Source organism: Centruroides sculpturatus, unplaced genomic scaffold (genome assembly GCF_000671375.1).
Source record: "Centruroides sculpturatus isolate CEXI.00-Female unplaced genomic scaffold, Cexi_2.0 scaffold1257, whole genome shotgun sequence".
Classification (NCBI taxonomy): domain Eukaryota; kingdom Metazoa; phylum Arthropoda; class Arachnida; order Scorpiones; family Buthidae; genus Centruroides; species Centruroides sculpturatus.
Window position 1 is genome coordinate 47,902 of NW_019385383.1, and position 23,238 is coordinate 71,139.

Consider the following 23,238-nt stretch of genomic DNA (forward strand, 5'->3'; position numbering starts at 1 on the left):
ATGTCTTAAATTTCCGAATTTGAAAATAAAAAAAATTAAAATTAATTACAAAACGAAAGAGAGATAATTTATATCTTCATTTTAAAAGTGGAAATTTAAGTAATGTACAATAAAAGTTAACCATTTAAAGTAATTAATGACGGATGTTATATTGAGGTCCTAAAAGTGAGAGAAAACAGGAATACAGTATTTAGACTAAAGGAAACACATTGTCAACTCTCTGCTGAATTTATTTACGAAGATAAATGGCCTGAAACAATTTTATGATTAATGTGATATTAAGATTGGTCCAAGATCGATGAGAGTTGATATGACACGCATTATATCCAGCGCTGTTAAAATAAATTCCGAGTTAATTCCAACTTAATGCACCGTATTAAAAAGAATAATCTTAATTACATGTTTAACTTCTGTTGCAATTTAAGCGATTCGAATAACAAATCGAGATTCGAGAACTACTTTCAGCATTAAATTTCAAAGAAATATGTAAAATGAGGAAAAACGAAAGTGATCTTAACATGTTAACAGAATTAAGAGAAGAATGATCCATTTAAAAATTGCTCTTTATGTAATGATCTAAAATAATTAAGAAAAGACAAGTGAAAGATTTTAAAAAGTTTTATAGGGAGAATATGCATTAATTGAATGTTTCCAAGTAAAAAGCTATATCTAATTTAATGCGGAAGTCATTGCGTGTGGTATAAAGAAAGTGAAAGAAAGGTAAATGCGATATTGAAATAAACAGAAGTGTAAGATGTGGCCAAGAATAATACAAATCAAGTGACCTATACAAGTAGAAAGAAGAATGTTACACTTAAAATTTGCATTGCAAATCGCGGTAAAGATGAGCATTTCGTTTTCTCATCTTCCTTGATTACTAAAGTAATAAATGGACAAGTCATTAAAGTTTTAATTGATGAAAAGAATTGTATTGAAGAAACACGGATAGATCGATTAATAATTTACAGATTTGGATGACTTACGATAACATTCAATACAATCGTCAGAATGAAACATCATTACAAAAAAGACTTAATTGAAGAAAATGGGTTATTAACTACAAGGATCTGAAAAAATTGCCAATTGAACTTACAAGTTAGAGAGTTCTTGATACGAAATGGAATAAGTAAAGAGATAAACTGTTGTTTGAAGTTGATTATTTTTTTAGAAATATTAAATAATAAACCCCAGCAAATAAGCAGGATTAAAAATGGTAAAAATTCTCGATTCGTTAAGATTATCGCTTTTATTTATTGTTGGTTTGAAAATTTTAAGATCTATAGAAAAAAAATCAGGAATTCAATCTCGAGCGATGTCAATTTCTGTAAAAAGATTTTAGTGAAAGATGAACATAAATGGATACAAGAAATCGAAATTTTAAAGTTCTTTACCAGTTATGAATTAGAATTTCATGAAAGAGTTTTAATAAACTATTTCATTAAATTTTAATATCTTTAGCTTATTAACTTCTTAATTGTTGGCACTAACTAATTAATCCCTTTAACTCTATTCGCAACAACCGTTTTTAGAGTTAGAGGTTAATTATAATAATTAATCTCAGAGTGAATGAAAACGTATAAGTAAATCAATAATTTTCATTAAAATCAGAAGATAATAGAATAATTGTTTTGCACGTATGTTTGATAACTTTTTCTCGTTGTGCAGTCAAACCGATGTCGAGTTACGTCAAATTTGATTGTTTAATCAACTTGCAAATTAACGATAAGAGATCACTGAAGCCTCTTCATTTATCGCAAACCAGAGATCAAAACGTCGAAACTTTCTTCATACGAATATGAACCTTTATTAATTTATCTTCTTTACTGTTTATGACACATTTGATAATGAAGAGAACATAAACAAGCAATATGATACTAGGATTCTCGGTATGATTTGTTAAGTCAAGAAGTATTTTCAAACATGTTTCTCATCATCTAGTGAGATCACACGCCTCAAAATTAATAGAAATCTTCAACAAAAGATACATTGTCTAATGTCGATATAGTAGTCTCGAAAGAATGGTACCATTGAGCTATTCCTCACTTCTCAAATTTGATAAATCCATGTGCTCTTGCCTATTGAAAAAATTCTTTACAGTTCTTCATATTTATATTTTAATATAATTGTTAATATAAACAACGAAGAAAAGAAAATTTAGTTTAAAACTGAACAAATAAGAACACTTTTTTAATTAATTCTGTTTAAAAAGTTCGTAAATATATTCTTATATGATATCCGCATCTTTACTGACTTTTAATCACAAAATACAAATTTACAGAAATTTCGTATTTCATTCTTATTCAATAGGAATGAACTAAGAAACACTAAAATTTCATTTCATTTATTGACAATAATTTTATTTTATTTTATATTTATTTAAAGGAATCTTTAAATAACGAAAAATTTATGTTTGGTAGCAATTAAATATTTTTTTATAGTGTGTATTGTGTAGGTGTGTGTATCTAAGTGCGTGTGTGTAGGTGTCTGAGTTTGTGTGTGTGAGTAGGTTTCGAGTGTATAGGTGTCTTTAAAACTTTACAAATAACTAAACCTAATTTATAAATACTATAAATTAATTTTATTTCCTTGCCGTAATAAAATGTTCAGATTTAACTTAGTTTAATTAAATATTTTATGATCTTATATATAAATTTTACGTGATCAATATTTCAAAAGAAACGTAAATTTTTGCAACGTACATATTTTGAGTAGGATTTACCCCTAATAAAAAAGGAAAGAAAGAAAGGGGAGAGGAGATGAGAAAGAGAAGAAAACATCCTAATAGGCTATTAAGCACACAGGGTAATAATTTTGAACCTTAATTGAATCTTTAATGTAAAGCATTTTAATGCGTATATCCAAGGTAGATTTAAAATTAATCTAGTATTTTTATTAATTTGATAAAATAATCTTGGATAACGGTGTCATTTCATCAGAAACAAATAGAATTTATTGTGATATTAATAATACATACTGTTTAGCAATAAAAAAACTAACATCAAGAAATTATAGACGTTTTATGTACTTTCTCTCACTTATTTAAAGGGTCTTCAAGAATGATTTCAAAAATTAAAAAAAAAAAAAACCGAAAGTAATTGAAACATTTATACTTTTGTTGATGTATTGCTGTACTTTATACATCATTACTTTATTAATGTTTATATTCATAGTGAGCGTAACAATACATAAGTGTCTCGGTAAAAAAGGTTGCAGAGGAAAGATGGTTAGGATCTCAAACTTCGTGAGCTTTTTTGACGTAGGTTTCCACCTCAGCATTCATAACACTGCTCGCATCAAAACCTTCCTGCATGTTTACACGCGGTATTTATTCTGTAACCACTTCTCAATTTATTACGATTTAAAAATTTATAGGCAGGAAATTAGCATCTGAAATTATTGTATGCTTGTTCTAGAATGCTGTTTAGCGGCGAAAATCTAAGACAATGGGTATGTTCTCTGACAACAATGAAAATAAAACACTTGTTAAGTGTATCTGTTGGTGAAACAACAAGGCGCCCATGCTCAATTGTTAATCACGTGAAAAACTATCTTATCTATAAGTTGGGGAAGATGGTATTAAACATCTTTCCCGTCTCAAGACCCGTGTCATCCAGTGAAAGTCTGGTTTTGCCGTTTAAAAAATGTGCATCTGTAAAACTATAAACTACATGACTAATCATCTTTCTGATATAGAAATAATATTTTCACTATGGCTTAATACGGAGAACTGCTATGAGAAACCTAGAAAGCCCGATTCAAAGTGAGCAACTATAAACGGGTTCAAGTAATGCGTAGTTGTGCGTTCAAAACGGCCGAGACATGATATTAGAACAGGAACTTCCGTTCTAATATTCCATCTTGGCTGTCCATCGATGAATCTGGATCGTCAGAATATCGTTCGTCTTCTTCCAACCACCAGACAACTGAACCATCACAACTTGAGTCCCATTTTCCCTCCGCTACTACACCAGGATCATCAGCAAATTCATCAGGAGCCTCAACTCCAAGTTTCAAAGAATCTATCCCAGTACTACGTATAAGAGCTGAAAGCAAACAACACCCAAGAAAACAACATGCGGAAGAACTAGCTCCGCCGAAAACAAACACAAAAAGAAAATCGGAATTAAAAAAAGGAAAAGCTACCCAATAAATCTTCTCGGAAGAGAACAAAGAAACGAACAACTCAAACGGATTCGAGTAGTGAAGATATGTCAGCTTCTTTCAACAATGCTGATTACTGTTTCGTCTGTCGTAGCAACGCTAAACCTGGCAAGTCCTGTGACTGAGTAGAATGTGTAAGGTGAAGAAAGATAGATGCATAAGACCTACACTAAGTCCGCAACATTTTGCCCCAAATGCAATAAAATCAAAGAAAACTCAATGGTAAGCGAATTACAATCTACCCCGTCATAAAGCAGCTCTGGCCTTCCCCCGCCTAATGTCACTACAGGGGTAAAGAGACTATGCCTTAATCATCAGCTGGTCGGATACCTGACAGGTAGACAGGGACGACATAGCTGGGCCATCGAGTACTTCTTTCGGGCTCACGCCAGTGTGTCATTGATCTTCGCATTAGAGTATCTTTTATGTATGTAGTCGAGGGTTCCACCATCCTCGTTACAAATGGGCCGCTGGCTCTCGCCTTTGCCAGCTGATCGGCACGTTCGTTGCCCAGAATTCCGATGTGGCCGCGGACTCACCGCAGGGCAACGTGTCGCTCGTGCCTCGCCCTCAGTACCCTACCTCTGATCTCCTGTACCAGCGGATCGCGATGGTACCCGTCGCTCAAAGCCTGAAGCGACGACTGGCTATCTGAGTATACCGTAACCGGCTCTGGACCCGGATGTAATAGGATTCACTGGAACGCCCCCTCTAAGGCCACCAGTTCAGCCCGGAACACGGACGCTTCCTCATTCAATCTGACTGATCGACAGTACACTTCCACTCCGTCAGAAAAGACGCAGTACGCGGCACCTATTAAGCTGCCGTCTTTCGAGCCATCGGTGTATATTTCAACACCGGTACCAGTCGGTTCACCGACGTCCCATTCAAGTCCTATTCTATAAGCTGGATGGACCTTTAGTATGTCTGTCTGACGTCTCATCTACCCCCATATGTTGGGGGAAGATAATAATTCGCGTACCCGTATTTGGATAATATTTTCCACTAGATACACGAAAGACACATCCACCTTCAAGGCACTCAAGATCCAAATTATCTTATGTGCCTGGTCATGGTTTGTAAAATATAAAGCTGAAGGAGGTAGTAGTAAGCAAACAAAAATATAACTATAGTAACTCTTCCCCCGCATTACTATAATGCCGACCACCAATCGAAATCTGTTCTAATTTTGAAGCATATAATTCATTTTGTGAAAGTTTCACAACGGATTTTCTTTTTATACAAGTATAGAAGTAACAATGTAGCATTCTAGTCACGTATGGTTTCTATAAAAAATTCTCATAAAAAATTTGATACGTTTAAAGAATCGATTAGAAAATCAATTATCATAAGGGATGATCAGAGCAAAGTGCTCTAAACTGGTCAGCTCTTTTGCATAAAGCTCATTAAAAACGTTTATTAAATCGTGAATTCTCTAATTTGCATGAAAGTATTGATACGCAAAGACCATGGTTATCACGTAAATTTTTAAAGTTGTGTTTTATTCATCAACGTATCGAATGTTAAATTATTTAAAAATCTTCACACAGGATATGTCTATATTATCAAAATCCAGAAAAGATTCCAGCGCTGTTAAATGTTTTCTCAGTTTCCTTCTCAGAACAATTTAGGATTTAACATCAAGGTAGCGTTGTCTTACGTGTAATAAGGATTCTGAAGAAAACTGCTTTTTGATCTATCTGATCTCATACAAAACACTGCTCTCTGCTTTATGTATGAAAGCAGGTGTACCTAAAGGTCTACCAGTTCCTTTTCTGAACTAACTCAGTAATGAGGGAACTGGATAATTTTTTAGCGATAGTTACGTTAATATATTCTATAATTTGATCAATGTATGTAGACGATATGTTAACAGGATTTTTATGATATTTCTAAATAAAAACCGGATATTTGACATATGTTGTTTGTAGTGGAAAATATATGCACTTTTAAGATTTACTACATTGAGAGGATTGTGAAAACGTTTATCGACGTTTTATAATTTTTGTATTGAGAGGCAGAGGCGAAAAATTAGGAGGATAAAAGGATATATATCAGAAAATACTGTATCAACGAACGTGGATTACAAGATGAGGATGCCAAGGACAGAAAAGTATAGTAGAGGGGGAAGCTAAGAACATTTTTCTTTATAGAAACCCTCGGTGTTTAAAAAAAATGATTAGTGAAGAAAAATAAAAATAAATTGTTTAATGTTAATTTAGTTTTAATATTAGAATAAAGACATTTCTTATAAAGAAAATTAAGAGTTATTTTAAGATTATACATCATCATCCAATTTAGGATTTTTGAAATTTATCGGTCGTTGACAAAGCAGATTTAGAATCAGGTTGTTCCTAAATAAAAACAAAGTTAATGATCATTGTCGTTACTTAGGATTACATCCTCATCGATTGGCTGTCTTCCAATTACTTTTGAAACTAAATAATTGATTGAGCAGTGAAAACTCACAAGGTTAAAAAAAAAGAGAATTTGGTACAGTCAAAACGACTATAAGATCGTCGATTAGTTTAATTTTTATGGAAAAATCCTCGTAAAGTATTGTTGTAACACCTAAAATATTATTAACTTTTTATTGATTCTTGCAAGGGAAAAACACTTGCAATCCAATATTTATCTTAAAAAGTGGATAATATATATATATATTATTACTTTATATAATGTTAGTTTTTGATAATATGTTACATTTTAACAATTCTACAGAAAAACCACTATTCAGCATATAAAAAAATCTTTCATTTAAATGAAACAAGGACAAGCGAGTTAATGAGGATTCATTTTCACTTTCATAGAAAGGACATAATCAAGCAGGACCAATATGTAGCTGTCCTTTAATAATATTCAAAAGTTGAAAATAAACATACGTGTGTAAACCTTATTCAATAAAAATAATAATAATAATGGTACTTTCTGGTTAGCAGGATGCCAATTTAAAAGTTGCAAAATTAAAATTCCTACTATTTTTAGCAAATATGAACTTTTATTTTGCAATTTTTAAATAAATCTAATTTTAAACATAAATTGAAAAAATACAAAAGAATTATTTTACTTACAACAGAATGACAAAACTTCTCATTTTTTATAACTCTGGCGTACCATTTAGGTGACATAAAATTCGAAATGTCTGAAAAGGCTCCCTGTTTAGAGTGTTGTCTTCTCCACACAAATTCGATAAGATAGGACTCTAAGTAATGACGAGAAGTGCCGCGTTGTACTTTATTTCTCCTTTTAAATATTCCCCATAATCTCTCGATAATTTGTGTATGACATCCCGTTTCGGGATCGACAAAATTGAGTTTATGAATGACATGATGATGATAATATCCAGCTTCTTCTAAATCTTTAGTACTGTACGCTTTCCAACAGTCTGAATATATAGTTGTTCCTTCGAACATACGATTCCTTCAGTAAGGTTTTTGCTGAACGGTCTTGAACTGGAAAGAAAACATTCTTTCGACTCTCTACATAAACTGCCAAACACCCACTGTTGCGTAAGTACGCGGCCGACATTGTGCTTATTGCGCGTACGTTGTTTCGTCGAATTGCATTTGTCAAAATTCACAGAAGAAAGGTCAACGACTATAAATAGATGAAACGCATAGCATTTGAAAACAATATGGGTGATTCTACAAACCAGTTGTCGGTTCTAATTCCCTTCTTTTCACGACACGTTCTTATGTGACATCTCCATTTTGGACTTTCTGTCGATCAAAAATACAGACATTTGATGTTTGTTAGTGACCGGTCTTTCAGTATGCAAAATTTCTTGTTTTTGAAATAGAGCAATAGCACCATCTTCGTCTCGAGGAATATCCCGTAATTTATATTCCATTTTCAAATATTTTTAAGAAACCAACTTGAAAAGACACAAACACGCTCCACAAACAGTAATCACTTTGAAAGTATGATACATTACCACTCTTCTCGCCAATGCGCAAAACTAATTTGCATATTCATGCGAACTTGATGACGTAAAATTGATGACGTCGCATCGTCAGATTTGTAAAAATAAAAATAAAATAAAATAATAATATCGAAATTATTCATGTAATAAAGGTTTATAAATAGTTACAACAGCAAATGTAGTAAAATATAACGAATTTTCACTACTTCGGTGAAAAAAGCACGTGAATATGCTGAGTCTGAAATAATTCGAGGTTTTTTCGAAGGAAAATCTATCAAAAGAGATATACGGAGGCGTTACAAGTCCATAAAATATTGCCTATTATAGATTACAAAATTTAGTGATTTTGCTTGTTTCTATCAGTTGAATCAAATGTTGCGTTACTGTTCTGGTCTTTTTGAAATAAAAGACATACCTCATTTTCTAAACAAATCATGTCTTTTTAAAGATAACTCAACCAGCAGCCTCAAAGCCATATTACACAATAAAAATAAGCATCCTTCCATCCCAGTAGACTCTTAATCTGTTATTAGAAAAAAAATCAAATATGAATGGCACATATAAAATATTTGTGGCGACTTCAAGATGGATTTCTTCTATAACAAAGTGGTTTCACCAAGTACTCCTGTTTCCTGTCTATGGGACGGCAGAGCTAGTGACCAGCTTTATACCAAGAAAAAATGGCTAGTTGATTCTGGGTTCAACGTAGTTAGTAAACTTCTAGATTTTTTTCTCTCTCTAGAAAAGATTTTGCGACTGCCACTGTATATTAAACTGGGACTTGTCAAGTAGTTTGTGAAAGCTTTGGCACATAGTTATGTTGCTTTGTAATACATTAGATGTGTTTCCTCGGTTATCTGCTGCAAAAGTAAAATGTGGAATTTTTTACTGAATCTCAATCTTGGTCAATATTAAAAATAACGAATTCAATAACTCGTCTTAGTGGAAACAATAACTCGTGTAGAACACAACGCATAGAAGACATTTAAATTGTCTCTTGCCTGCACAGACAATTTAAATGTCTTCCATGCGTCGTGTTCTACAGGAGTTATTGAGAATTACAAAACCTCGCAGTATACTTGATTCTCAGTTATAGTGTTGCTGAGATGTGGAATACCCATTAAAATGCATTATTTGAACTTTTATATTGATTTCTTCAGACAAAATTTACATGATGTTAGTGAAGAATGTGGTGAACGTTTTCACTAAGATATTAAATGTATGAAAAAGTTTCCAGGTCATCCCCTATCATTAGCTATTTATAATAGCTAATGATAGGGGATTATATGGGCGTTTGATGCATAAACTGAACCCAGAGCAGCACAAACGAAAAAGCCAATCTCATATTCATCTTTAAATCAGTATCTAGTTTCAGAACAAATGGTGTTTTATCCAATGATTGATATGCGCTGATAGGATGTTTTAGACCATATTGCTGTTTAAAGTAAATAAATCAGAATTTATTATTTTTCCTTAGTAATCAGTAATATTGTCTTACTTTCAGTTTACGGATTGAATAAATGATAAAATCAAACCTTATTTCTAAGTAAATAATGTTTTCTTCAATATTTGCATATATTCTACTAAGACCTAAGTCTTCATAATCGTTGCATAATCATGCTTTGTATATTTCTATGTTAAATAAATCACTAATTATAGTTTTCATTTAGTAAAAATTTAGATTATTCTATCGAAGGTATTGATATTTTAAATAATATAAATCTAATTCCTCCCTATTAGCGTGACAAAATAAACACAGACATTAAGATTGAGATAAACAAAATATTGAAACTTTTTGAGGCTAGTGTAATATTTGATAATTTAAACTGTGTAAACAATACACAACTATGTAAAATTATCTAATAAAAATACAATTAATTTTTAATATACATTATGAAATTATAAAAGTATAGAATATATTCTCTTGTATGTTCCAAGTATACTTGTGAATAGGAATTATAAACTGAGTTTAGGACAAAAATCATAAAAATATGTATAAATATTTGAATAAGAGAGAAATTTAAGTTTTAAAATGGTTAACTAACTTTTGAGCCAACCTGTATATAGATTTTATAATGGAAAAAAATGTACAGAAGACAAATTTGTAAATCATTTATTTGCTTCTGATACAATATTTTCAAATTTATCATTATTTTCAACATCAGTATCAACAATAAAATCTTTAAATCTTCTCCATGAAATTTGTAAATAAATGCTTTTTCTTTTATTAACATTTACAACAGATATGTCTGCTTTTCTTCCGTTGAAACTGTGAAAATTATCTAATTAAAAATATATATATTTATATATATATTTACATCAATATACACAAATTTCAGAGTTTATTCACACGAATTCTACTATAGATAATTATATTATTTCTCTAAATAGAAGAAGAAAATTATCATTGAAAGGAAACTAATGTGACGATGATAATAATAATAATAAAAATAATTATTATTAGATGATATTTTATAAAGGAAAAAAAATTATAGGAAATTGTATAAAATGCGGAATTTCTCGAAATTACATGATAATTTTAATTAATTATCTTATAATTTCGAGCATTACACTGCGATAAAGTTAATTGCTGAAGTTAGCAATCCTTTCATTAAGTAGTTTCAAGCAATTTCAATTTTATAAAATAAGTTTTTATGTGCCACATTCAGCAAAATAGTTGTGCCACAACATAAATAAGGGAGGGAGAGGTTATTTTTTCATTCGATTGATAATTTTTCACTAGTTTTTAAGTAAATTTGAATGTATTTAAGATTCACAAATCCATTCAAATTGCTTAACAATGAATGAAAATTTACTTACTCGTAGAAAATAATAACCACCTCCAGCTAAGTATCTTAAAAATAATCACAAAAATTTTTAAAATATTATTTAAATTATACAAATTATTCAATCAAAAATATCGACTAGAAAGTTTTGATTTCATGTTTTTTTATGAGCGTATGTCTATATAAAGGATCGCTATTTGGCACTGACGAGATCAAAAATACCCATTGCAGTTGTTTAAATTTGATTCATACGACACTTTCGTCCTTTAAAGGTGGTGGCTCGTTAGCTAAATTATTAGAAGTATTATCTATTAATTTATTAACTAAACGTTTGGAGAAAAAATCCTTCAATGATGATATAGATCCTGCTGGGAAGGCAATAATTTCATCACAAGATCGCCATTTTTTCGATGGTATTTTTAATATATGACTCTTGAAATATTTTTTACTCAATTCTTTTGATGGAGACATTTCCTTTTTAGGATCTAACAATGGTTTCAATGATTCATTACCTGTAATCATACCATTTTTATTTAGTTCATTAACTGGAGAACATTCGTGATATATAAACGATGGAATTGATTTCTCATCTGTCTGTCTGTTATTTGTATTTTGTGCGATTTGTGTAGATTTACATTCATTGGAATGATTCTTAATATCTCCACAACTGAAACCTCCTCCGCCTCCTTCTTTCAATTCTAATTCACGATACCTCAGTCTATTTTCTCGAAAACTATGAGGTCCAAACTTTTTGCATATGCGAGGACTATCTGTAGATATGCGATGAGAATTTTGTAAACCATGAATAGAACCATTTAATAATGAAAAATCTTCGTGACTATTTGAAGGAATGTTTTCTCCACGCAATGCAAGAGAATCTCTTCTCTGGAATTCACTACTGTTTGCAATAGAATTTTTCTTGTCGAAGACACTAGAAAATAATGGTAATGGTAATAAATTTTGATGACGGCGACGATGTTTATTTCCTTCTGTATGGCCAAGTAACCAATATGTATGAATTTCACCTTTTCCCTGAAATTTGAATATTTCAGATCATGTAACGCAATGAAATATATCTTATTATTTATATTTAATATTTTAAAAGAATATTTTTAAATAGAATGACTTAAGCTTACTTTCATATTTACCAATCCTCGACTTTCGATAATATATCCTCCCAATTTTTCTAAGTACTGTTTACACCATGGACTAATATGAATTTTCAATGCTAAAAATTAATAAAAAATTTATAATTTAAGCTGAGAGTTTTCATATTTCATAAATATAATTATTACAGAATTCATTCGGTATTAATACAGACAAAAATTCTTAAATTATGGAAGTTATGCTCCATCCTTTTTAAGAATAAAATTCATAACTTTCGGGAAGATGGTTACTCATCAATTGGGAAAAATTAATTTACAAGTTAAAAATTACATAATTATTTAAATAAAAATATATTTTAAGTATTCATACAAGTATTTATTCAATAACATTAAGAAACAAACATACGTTCACCATTAGACTCCATTCGAGAAGCAGTATTTACAGTATCTCCAAACAGACAATATCTTGGCATTGTTAAACCAACCACTCCAGCAACAACAGGACCTAGATGTTATAATATGACTGTATATAATTTTATCATTTATTCATTAAAACAAAGCTTTAGTTAATTTACCTGTATGAATTCCAATTCTTAATTTTAGGATTTGATTAGGACGATGTCGAATTCTGAACGTCTTTACTGCATCCAATAATTCCAAAGCCATTGAACATATTTCACTAGCGTGTTTATCACCATTTCTAATGGGTAAACCACTAACTACCATGTAAGCATCACCTATTGTTTCCACTTTATATACCTCGTAATCTTTAATTATAGCATCAAACGTCGTGTAAAGATCATTAAGAAAAGTTACAACCTGAAAATTAAATAATTAAACACTATATATATATATATATTAGTTTTATATGTTAGAAAGCTTTAAAAATGACAAAATTATACTGAAATTTCTAATGATTTAGTTGTTCATAAACTAATTATACTTAACTACATTAGTCTAAAGGTACTCAACATACAATTTCGTCATACAATTTCGTAAAAGGAATGACAAAGGAGAACGTAAGTATTTGGTCACAAAATGGAAACAGAACCTTCAATTTTCATTAATACATGGCATATGCTGTTAATGGAAGAGTTATAGAAGTCATGGTATGCATGCTTCACAATGTTGGAGCATTCAACAATTTAAAAATGTAAGTTTATTCATATTGTTTTTGTTTCTTTCTTGTCTAGATATATGATTTAAACTTTGGTTTATTAATAAATTGTTACAATTTTAATTAATCTACATATGTCATTATTAATTGCATAAGAAAACATAATTCTACTATTTAACATTACGAATTAATAAAAGAACATATACTTCAACTTCCTTTAAAATACTCACTATAAAGATAGAAAGGTAATACATGTGGTTATAACTTATCAAATAATTGTATATAAAACTTATAATCACCTCCATAGGAGTACTAGAAGCAGACATTTCGGTAAAACCAACAATATCACTAAAATATATTGTTACTGCGTCAAACGATTCTGGAATAACAGTTTCACCTCTTATAAGTTGAGCAGCTACTGACCTAGAACGATATATCGAGACAAATTGCAACGATTATATAATATTTATTACGTTACAATATATCAAACATCATACTTTTCCCTATAAAAATTGGTAAATACGATAATAAATTAGATGATGTTTTCTCATGTTTTCTCTTATATTATTTCAACTTATAAACTAAGTTTTCATTCTTTTTCAAATACTTTTTTTAAATGAATAAACAAAGTTTTGGTTTATACACAGATTTATGTTTATTGTATACTTACGTTGGTAACATTCGATGCAGTAATGCAACAGTTTTCTTCTTTTCTTCAACCAGTAAAGCTGTTCTTTCTTCAACTAAATCTTCTAAATTATTTGCGTACTTTTCCATCATGTTCATCATATTATCCATTATGTTCGATTTCCTGAAAGAAAATAAAAATATATAATACTTTAAGGCAATAATACTTGTAGGTTTTATTGGGCTGCAATTTGAAAAATTGTAGACATAAATTTCACTGTCGCCCGTCCGTCTGTTTGTCAGTCCGTCCTTAATCTCGAGAACCGTGTTAGATAGATGACAGTCAAGACCAGATATGGAAATCTTAGCAGCAGGAGGCGCCGATTAACTATATACGAACTTCCGGTGCAGTTAAGTGTATGAAATATATTATAAAATGCTTCAATAATCTTAATATAGTTAATAACGACTTAAATATTTGAAAAATTCTGTTTAAAAATATGCTTATAAGATCTGTGTAATATAGTCCGGTCTTCTAGTCTTCATATATAAATAAATGTTAATAATATATTTACGCTTATATTCTTATTTAATATAAAATAAAACAGATAAAATTTATAGCTAAAATATAAAAATTTTAATTTGCATCTTTATATCTAACACACTCAAAAATTTAACTGAGCAACTGTTAATCACGACTCTCATTCATATTCAAAAATTAGTGATTGTTGGCATATACGTGTCTTGCCAATATCCCTCATAGGTTTTCTGAAGAATTTAGATGTGAACTTCATAAAAGATATTGCAAAACTTCAATATTTTCTTTTGTAAATTATTCTTTCACTTGTCTAGAAGCATGGTACGGAGCATTGTTTTGCTGAAATTACCAGTTTTCACCAACAATTAACGGTCGACGTAAAATCGTTTTTCTGTCAAAATTATTTGATATATTTCTAAATTTATTCTAATGTCAACTCTTGTTAAATCTGTGGCCCATTACAGAGACTCCCTACGTGATGGCTGAATTTACGCTCCTTTCTTAAATCCAACAGCTTTCATCAAGATCATTAAGATTCAACTGAGAAAATTAACGACTTTCATTCATCCTCAGAACATTATATTTTTGGCCCTTTGAAGTATTACTGTTTCCCTCAGTATTGCTTTTATTTTAATGCATTTGATATTTAAACAGCTTCTTAGACTTTTCCAAACTGATATATAAGTAAATTTGTTTTTTAAATTCGTTAGGTATTTCTCTTATTAATAAATTTTCCATTATTTCTAAACTGAAATCTATCATCTCTATAGGATTTCTGAAACCATTAGGATAGTAAATTTGATAAATATGATTATTTTAAAGCTCTGTGCCGCACGGCACTCTTAAATTATAAGATTATGGCTGAAAATAGTTGAAAAAGTTAGAAAACCGCCAGAATTTCAAATTTACTGTCGATTTCATACTATTATTGCTTACAGGACTTATTTCTTCAAAAATTTACCTAAAATTTAAATAAAAATAATATTAGCCATGACCTTATAATTACTTAACAGTTCTTTTTTTTAATGCAACGTAATTAAATCCTTTTATTGAATCACGCAAGATGTACTGTACGTTCATCCCAAGACAGGAAACACACAGCGATTGTTTAGCCGAAGTGCCCTACTTAATTTCTCTATGGTACTACTCTTTACAAAACTTTTCAGACCTTTTTAATCGCTAAGAAATAAAATAAATTTTTATTTAAAAGTATTTCAAAATTGAAGACTAAATACAAATAAAATTTTGATGTCTTTCGAAGGACTCTGCTCATGATGTATTCCTGTGGTTATGAAGGATGTGTGAAGACACCAAATTATTATTTGTATTTAGTCTTCAATTTGAAATATTTCTAAATATTTTTCACTCTAAATTTTAATTATCTTAATCTATATTAAATAAGAATATAATAATACATTTTAATGTGTGTAAACCTTTAGAAAATTCTTAACTGATGTTGTACTGATCTTATAATTTCTTAACAGACCTTATACTCATAATGATAACACATTTTACGTTATGTTGTTATCAAAAACTCTAAAATATAACAACACAAATGAATAAATGAAATTCTACAGAGGCATTATGTATAATCATTATTTCTGACAACAGTTTATTTTCTGGAAAATCTTTCATAAACGTGACAATTCGACATACTAAACATGAAAAAAATATTTTTATGTTTACTTTTGGAAATCGCTAAGTATGCAAATGACATTCAACTAAAGAAACTTTTCCATGAATGTAATTTGCATATTTTATGAGTTCTTAAAATATCTAGAGCTTTAAAGATTTCGTTATATCTTAAGAATGAAATCTTTATCCCAGAAGAAATGTACAATAATTGAAAAATTTAATATCATTTTACGCATTTAAATAAATTAAATGAATAAAGTAATTAAGTTTGTCATAAATATAAAAGTGCATAAAATATTCATAGGATGGACACGTGAAAAATTCCATGTAAATTGCTTCTGTGAGAATTTATTCATTCGTATGATTTAGATAAGAAAATAATTATGTAATACTCACATTCCACTCTTCATATTTTTGAGGCGACTTTTCATTTGACGAAATTCGGGCCTCAGTTCAGGATTTTCATTCCAAGCATCTTGCATAGCATGAAGTATGTAATTTTGACATTCCAAATTGGAAAAAGATGGCCTAAAGGGCAAATTCCCATCTGGAATCTTTTTTACTTTTTCCACAATGTCTAATTCAAAATAAATATATATTAAAATACTTCTTAAATTAATGAAGTTTACACTTTAAATCAATTGTAAAATTTTTAAAATAATATTAGCAAGACTAATTTGAATAATTAAAATTAATTCATCAAAAATTTTAAAGCATAAACGGAATCAAAAATACATGTAATAACAACTTAGAAATAAATTTTATAAAATTTTATTTCTTGTATTTGAGTTTTGTGTGCATTAAAATATCATAAAAAATAATTTTTCGTAAAGATCTTTCTATAAACAATCTTAAAAATTGTCATAATAATATTTTATTGAAGAAAATAACTACTAAAAACCAACGGTAATGTTTTTTGAAAATAGCTCGACTCAGTTATATAATTTTTATATTTTCCTATGTAGAAAATACATTATAATAACAATATTATATATTGATGGATTTATTTCAAAAATTGTTTGTAAGAGCTTTATAAATTTATTTCATCTGACAATTTTTTGATTTTACGTGAATTAATATATACTGTGTATATATTGTGTTGATAAAAATAAAGGAAAAGATAATAAACTCGTTCTTTCTAATTTAAATAATGTTAAAATTATTAAAAATTATATATTTGTATAACTTATGCAATACAAAATTAGCAATTATTTATTTAATATCACATAAAATATTTTAAAATATAACAACAAAAGCACGAACGATGCATTAACATTCGATAAATATTTGATATTCGCATTAAAATTTTCTTTTATATAAATTTATATAATTTATAAATTTACTTTTCATTATATTTTCATTTATTTCAACAGAATGAATGTGTTGACTTTCTTAAATTATTCTTAAATCAATTTAAAGTTAAAAAATAAATAAAATTACTGATAAATGAGAACAGCTTAATTAACGCATAAATAAAATTATTTAAATATGTTTTCGAGTAAATTATTAATTGTTTGTAAAAATTTTTTAAGACTTTTAAAAAGAATTTAACTAAAAACATTAATCTTGAATATGACACATTAAAATAGGGTATTATATATCACTCTTCATTATTTTAAGATAATATTTCATATTTTCTATATATCTTCCTCCCTAAATATTCTCTAGAGATTGCATCTGATATGATAATAATAAGTTAAATATTTAATCTCAAATATTGATAAATAAAGTTACTATAAATTATCAAATATTATTTCTTACCTTTAGGTTGTAAATCTATACTTCCGTAAGGACCTTGACGTTCGAAAATTTCGTGAAGAATAATACCAAAAGCATACATATCACCTTTCTGAGATCCTTTAGGATATTCTGAAGGATTTCTAAGTATTTCGGGAGCTTTCCATAAAAGATCTACGGAATAAAAAAATTAAATAGTCAAAGTATTATCTTTTATGAATTGATTTTTATAACTTATAACACGGATAAATTTAATATTTTTTATATTAGTTTACACTACAACTTGTAAACGGAATCATTATGTGGCTAATGTTTCTTAAAATAAACGTGCTATGCACTCACTCATCATACCATCAAGTACGTACTTCTGAAGTATTTGTAATCATTTTCAGAAGAATCATTATCTGTTAATGATCTTAAATAATGGAGACCAAAATCAGCAACTTTAAGGACCCAACGACTAGTTATAATGCAATTGGAAGACTTGAGATTTCCATGGATCTTCAAATCGCTCTCGTGCAGGAAAATCATACCCTAAAATTATTATTTACAGCATTATAAACTTTCTTCGTTATTTATTTTTTAATACAAATTAATTAAAATGAAAAAAAATTAGTTAATTACCGTAATGAGATCAAAGACTAAAGATGCAATGAATATATTATCGAGTTTAAAATCGTCATTTTCTAAAACATCCTTTAAAAAAATAATAATACTTTTATTTAATTAACAAATTAAATCTACTATACTCATTAATACTCATTAAGCAAATTAATGAATATAATTTTAAAGCAATTACCTGCAAACTTCCTTTGGAACAATATTCATTTAAGACGTAGACACAATTTGGTTCTACACAAGCTCCAATAAATGAATTAATGTTGTCATGTCTCAATTCTCTCATCTAAAAAATAATAAAATGTTATAATTTCCTAAAAAATATATTTAAATTAATTTCATTATATATAAAATTATTCTTTGATAAATAATGGAAATTACCCAAATTAAGTGTTATCGGTAGTTGCGAGTGTATAGCATAACCCTAACAATCTAACAGTTTTAAATAATAATTTTTACCCTTCCGTCTGTTATGTATAATAGAGGGGAAGTATGGCAATCGGTCAAGAAATAGTCCCCAAGATTTTTACATTTTTGGACTCAGGTGATCTTCAAACGTCGAGAAATGCAAAAATGTTTGCTGTTTTTTCTGCAAGTATGGATAATTGTTTATCCAATTCCAAGCTTAATAACTCCTGTACCTTTTGTCGAAAATTTCTGAAATTTTGCGGGGAGGTTTGTGTATTAGGGGCGTTGACGCTATTAAATTTTGGAAGTTAATGATCAAGGAGATGGCGAGATACAGGGATCACCTCTCGTATCTCCAGTGGGGTCGGACTTAATGAAGATTTTACTTGTTATTAGTATTTGCAATTTTTATAAAACTCATTCCTACCCTCAAAATTAAGCTATTTTCCAGGGGAGGGCAAAGCTTGGAGACAAATAATTACATCAATAAATTTTATTTAATTATTTAACTTTTTAGGAGTTTTAAAGACAGATAAGAAATTTTAAAACATAACGTCCCATGGTCGAGGGCGTAAGGTTACATACATATACATATCTAATATTGAAAAAATGCAAAATATAGAGTTAGCCGTTTATGATTCTATATCGATGACACAAGTAAAGATTTTTATTTGTATTATTGAATTATTTTATATTTAATATCGTAAACTAAAAAGAATAGAATTATTATAATTATTTTACCAATTTCATTTCTTTCTTCATATCTCGGGGAATATCCATAGATTTTCGATTAAACTGAAACCGTTTAATAGCAACAATACTTCCTCTGTACATTGCAATTTCAGTAAATGCATAAAGAACTGCTCTGGATTCCATAGAAATTTGACTCATTACACTAGTCTAAATTTAAAAAAAAATTGGTGTTAAATTATTAATGATGATGAGGATTTTACTTATTTTATAATTGTTAATTTATTAAACACAAATTAAGATTTAATATCTTAAAAATTTCTTTAATTTTCTTAAAGATTAATCATTGTTTAAACTAAATGAAGTATAAAAGTGCTCATTTAGTTTAAGAATATGAATAAAATAATGTGAATTATTTTGTATATCTTAATATGAATCTAAATATAAGTATGAATAATTAATATTAAGCTTTTTTATAGTTTAAATTTATAGATAAAAGTAATTATAAATTCTCTTATAGAGCAAGGAGAGTGATTCAGACATTATTTAATAATTAACAAATGTCTAGAAAATTGTCTAAGAAAAATAGAAATTGGTATCATTTATTATCCATTATATATATATATATTAATTTATAAATTGCATTTTAAATGAAATTTTATATAATTTCAGAAATCAAAATTTTACGGACAAGGATTATTATGTGAATTGTTTGATACCTATACCGAGAACTAAAACAATACGTCTTCAAAGGTATCTACTCTTTCTATATGAAACTTTCAAATATATTTATGAAAAATATAAATGTTTTAAAAAATATTTTAAAAAAAATTCTACTTGATATATAAAACAATATTTCTATATATAATTGTCATTTTTTTTGTTATATGATCAATAAAATTCGTGATGAAATATTGAATTTATATCTAATATTATGAATTTTTATTTTATTGTTTTAAATATTACGTATAAAAAGTATTATAATCGAAGACAAAAGTTCTTAGTCTGCTTTTACATCTTTCGTAAGTACGAGAACAATTAAAACATTAACGGAGTTGACCTCACATATTTTTGCCCCAAATATGTAAAAATTACATTTCTAGTTTTAAAAAATACGGCAAGGAGTTGAGTAAATTTTCCGGCAAAAATATTTAAAATTGCTTATGGCGCCAAATGTTACGAGATTTTATTTAAAAACTTTTTACATTACTGTATTAATTATTATAAAACTAACAGATGAGCCAGGCGTTGCCCGGGCAGAAAATAACAGCAAAGATTAAGATTATTAGATTATTTCGTTCTTCAAACTCTTATATTATATTATAGTAGAGGAGAAGGTGGTATTATGGAACCCCAATTACATTTTAGTGAATTGTAAACAAGGTATCATAACTACACTTACATTTTTTGTGCGAAAAGTACTGGTAACTAGTAAACTNAAATCAAAATATGTATGTATTTAACTACTGTATTTATATATGCATGTATGTAAGGTAAACGGTTCTCTCTATACTGTTCAATGTATCATCACGAAATTTGGCAAGAATATTCTTCGACACCCTAGAAAAAATACTGTGAAGTCACACCCCTAAAGCAGCTTAAAGCCCACTCTCTTAACTTTACCTCGAGTAATTTTTCGTATTTTTCAGTTTAATTATTGTAAATACTCGCCTTAATAAGTGTATATTTTAGTTTCTAAGACCATTGTCTTTATAATATTTGCCCAATCCAACCAAACCAACTTCCACCCACTCAAAACGCCATGCAGCAGTTAGTATATGAAAATTTTTAGTATATTATATATACTTATGTTATAAAATGCTATATATATACTGCAAAAGTTTATCTCAATGTTCAAAGTGATGAGAAAGAAATTAAAATTAGAATTTTGAAAACATTTTATTAATTTTGAATTATTGGCTGTGAATGAAAACTAACAATTTAGCAAGAAAATTTTTTTATTTTTCTTATAATGATATTTATTGATTTCCAGAAAGAATATCGAAAATAGATTTTAATGACTTTTTTTTCATTTTTACAGCAAAGTGCATCATTTCTACAGTTAAAACATTATTTTTATTCCATTCAAATATATGTAAATTGTGGAGAAAAATATGTAAAAGTCATTCTAGATATTTTATAGAATAATATTTGTTTAATAATATTTTTTTTAAATTATAATAAAAAATTATTAGAGATTCGTTAAGATAATATTAATAGAGCATAAAGACTGTTATCAGNTAAAAATTATAAAATTATCACTAAAATGATTCATCTAACACAGAAAACATTAAGGTCAGTTGATACGCGAGGATGAAAGAAAATATTTTTAAATTTTAAAATATTAAAAACATTTTAAATATTTTAAATTTCCAAGTAAGTTTATAAATATTTTATTTGAACTTTAGAGAACTGAATGAATACTTTTAAACATAGCTTATTTAATACTTCTGTTTATATTTATATTTAATTAATTAATTTAAATTAATATTTATTTTATACTTCTATGATAAATATACAAGATTAATTTCAATTATAAATTCAGTAATTACAAACTTACAACGTTGACAAGAACGTTTTATTTTAAATTAGAATTTCCTCCGCATTAAAAAATAACAATTGGATTTTTTCAAGAGGGTATATTCATATATATTACAAATTATATTATACCTTAATTACGTTGTTATGAAAAATATAAATGTTTAATAACAATCTAGATAAAAATGTAAAAACATGCATTTTAGTAATAGCATGTGGATTGTTATATTAAGAATGGTATTGTTATGTAAAAAGTTATGAACATATTAGAAAGATAAACAGATATGCACTGAATTTTATATTCATACTTGCTAAAACATAAAACGTATCTATGGATATGGATAATATCCTTATGACTAAGTGGATCCCGATGCCCATCCTCTAACTTTAAAAAAAGGACTCGTTTGATTGTTTACTAGAATATATATATATATATTATATATTCTAGTAAACAATATAATATACATACAATAGAATATACATATTAATTTTTTTACTCATTCCACCCTCTACGCAATAAGAAGAACGTTTTTTTCTAAGCTCACAATCTGAGGAAACAAGAATCCTCTATTGCCTCAGATATCTGGCCTGTATCTACGAGTCATAGATAAGATCATTAAATTATACTACAATATTTTATATTTTTTCACTAAAGACAATCTATTTTTGTCAGTCCTCCCGAAAGGCACCCCTCTTGGCAAAATGCCCAAGTGTTGGATTGTTTTATACCATCAATTCAATCCAATCCAAATTTATTTATGTCTCAAAGGATCAATCATGGAATTACGTTTAAAAATTTTTGTGTCGGAAAAATCTAGAATCTTTTTGTAGAGAATACAATCGTTATCTGTATAGAAACTGCATAAATATTTTTAAAAGTGCTAGATGTGCTGAATTTAATGTAATGGAAAATAAATTATTATGGAATTGAGAAGTTGCGAAGAAAAGCTTGATAGTGTAGATAAACGTTACGAAATTAGTTTTAAAACAGGCAGCTCTGTACAATAATGAGTGATTGTATAAAATACATGCAATAAGTAGAACGACCATAAAAGTAATTTCATAAATAAAAAATAAAAAATCGTTGGTAACGAAAATAGAAATAGCAATAGCACAACTGGAAAAGAATATCCATTGTCAATTTTATCGTTGTGCTGTAATCTTAGAATTATTGTACTCCTACTAAATTTTTACTGAACGGCATATTATTTTATATATTTCTTGATTTGCAATTTCTTTTGTTAAAATAATCATCAAAACTACGTATTATCTTTGCATTTTAAAAAATAGTGTTATTAATTATAATTCATTTAAAAAGCATATTTTTCACCCACAAATCCTGCAGACTCTACATT

General features: G+C 28.3%; 1 protein-coding gene across 1 annotated transcript in view; it reads right to left on the reverse strand.

Annotated features, from left to right (window-relative positions):
* Positions 1-10,221: 10,221 nt before the first annotated feature.
* Positions 10,222-23,238, reverse strand: part of LOC111638378 (receptor-type guanylate cyclase Gyc76C-like) — a 126,885-nt gene continuing 113,868 nt past the window's right edge. The window contains exons 11-22 of the mRNA XM_023384079.1: positions 19,397-19,555; positions 18,429-18,533; positions 18,254-18,325; positions 17,995-18,163; positions 17,654-17,803; positions 16,289-16,469; positions 13,763-13,903; positions 13,392-13,515; positions 12,551-12,794; positions 12,382-12,480; positions 12,006-12,097; positions 10,222-11,901 (exon numbers count right to left, since the gene is read on the reverse strand). Of these exons, the coding sequence (XP_023239847.1) occupies positions 11,116-11,901; positions 12,006-12,097; positions 12,382-12,480; positions 12,551-12,794; positions 13,392-13,515; positions 13,763-13,903; positions 16,289-16,469; positions 17,654-17,803; positions 17,995-18,163; positions 18,254-18,325; positions 18,429-18,533; positions 19,397-19,555 (2,322 nt within the window). The 3' untranslated portion in view covers positions 10,222-11,115. The remainder of the gene's footprint in view (positions 11,902-12,005; positions 12,098-12,381; positions 12,481-12,550; positions 12,795-13,391; positions 13,516-13,762; positions 13,904-16,288; positions 16,470-17,653; positions 17,804-17,994; positions 18,164-18,253; positions 18,326-18,428; positions 18,534-19,396; positions 19,556-23,238) is intronic.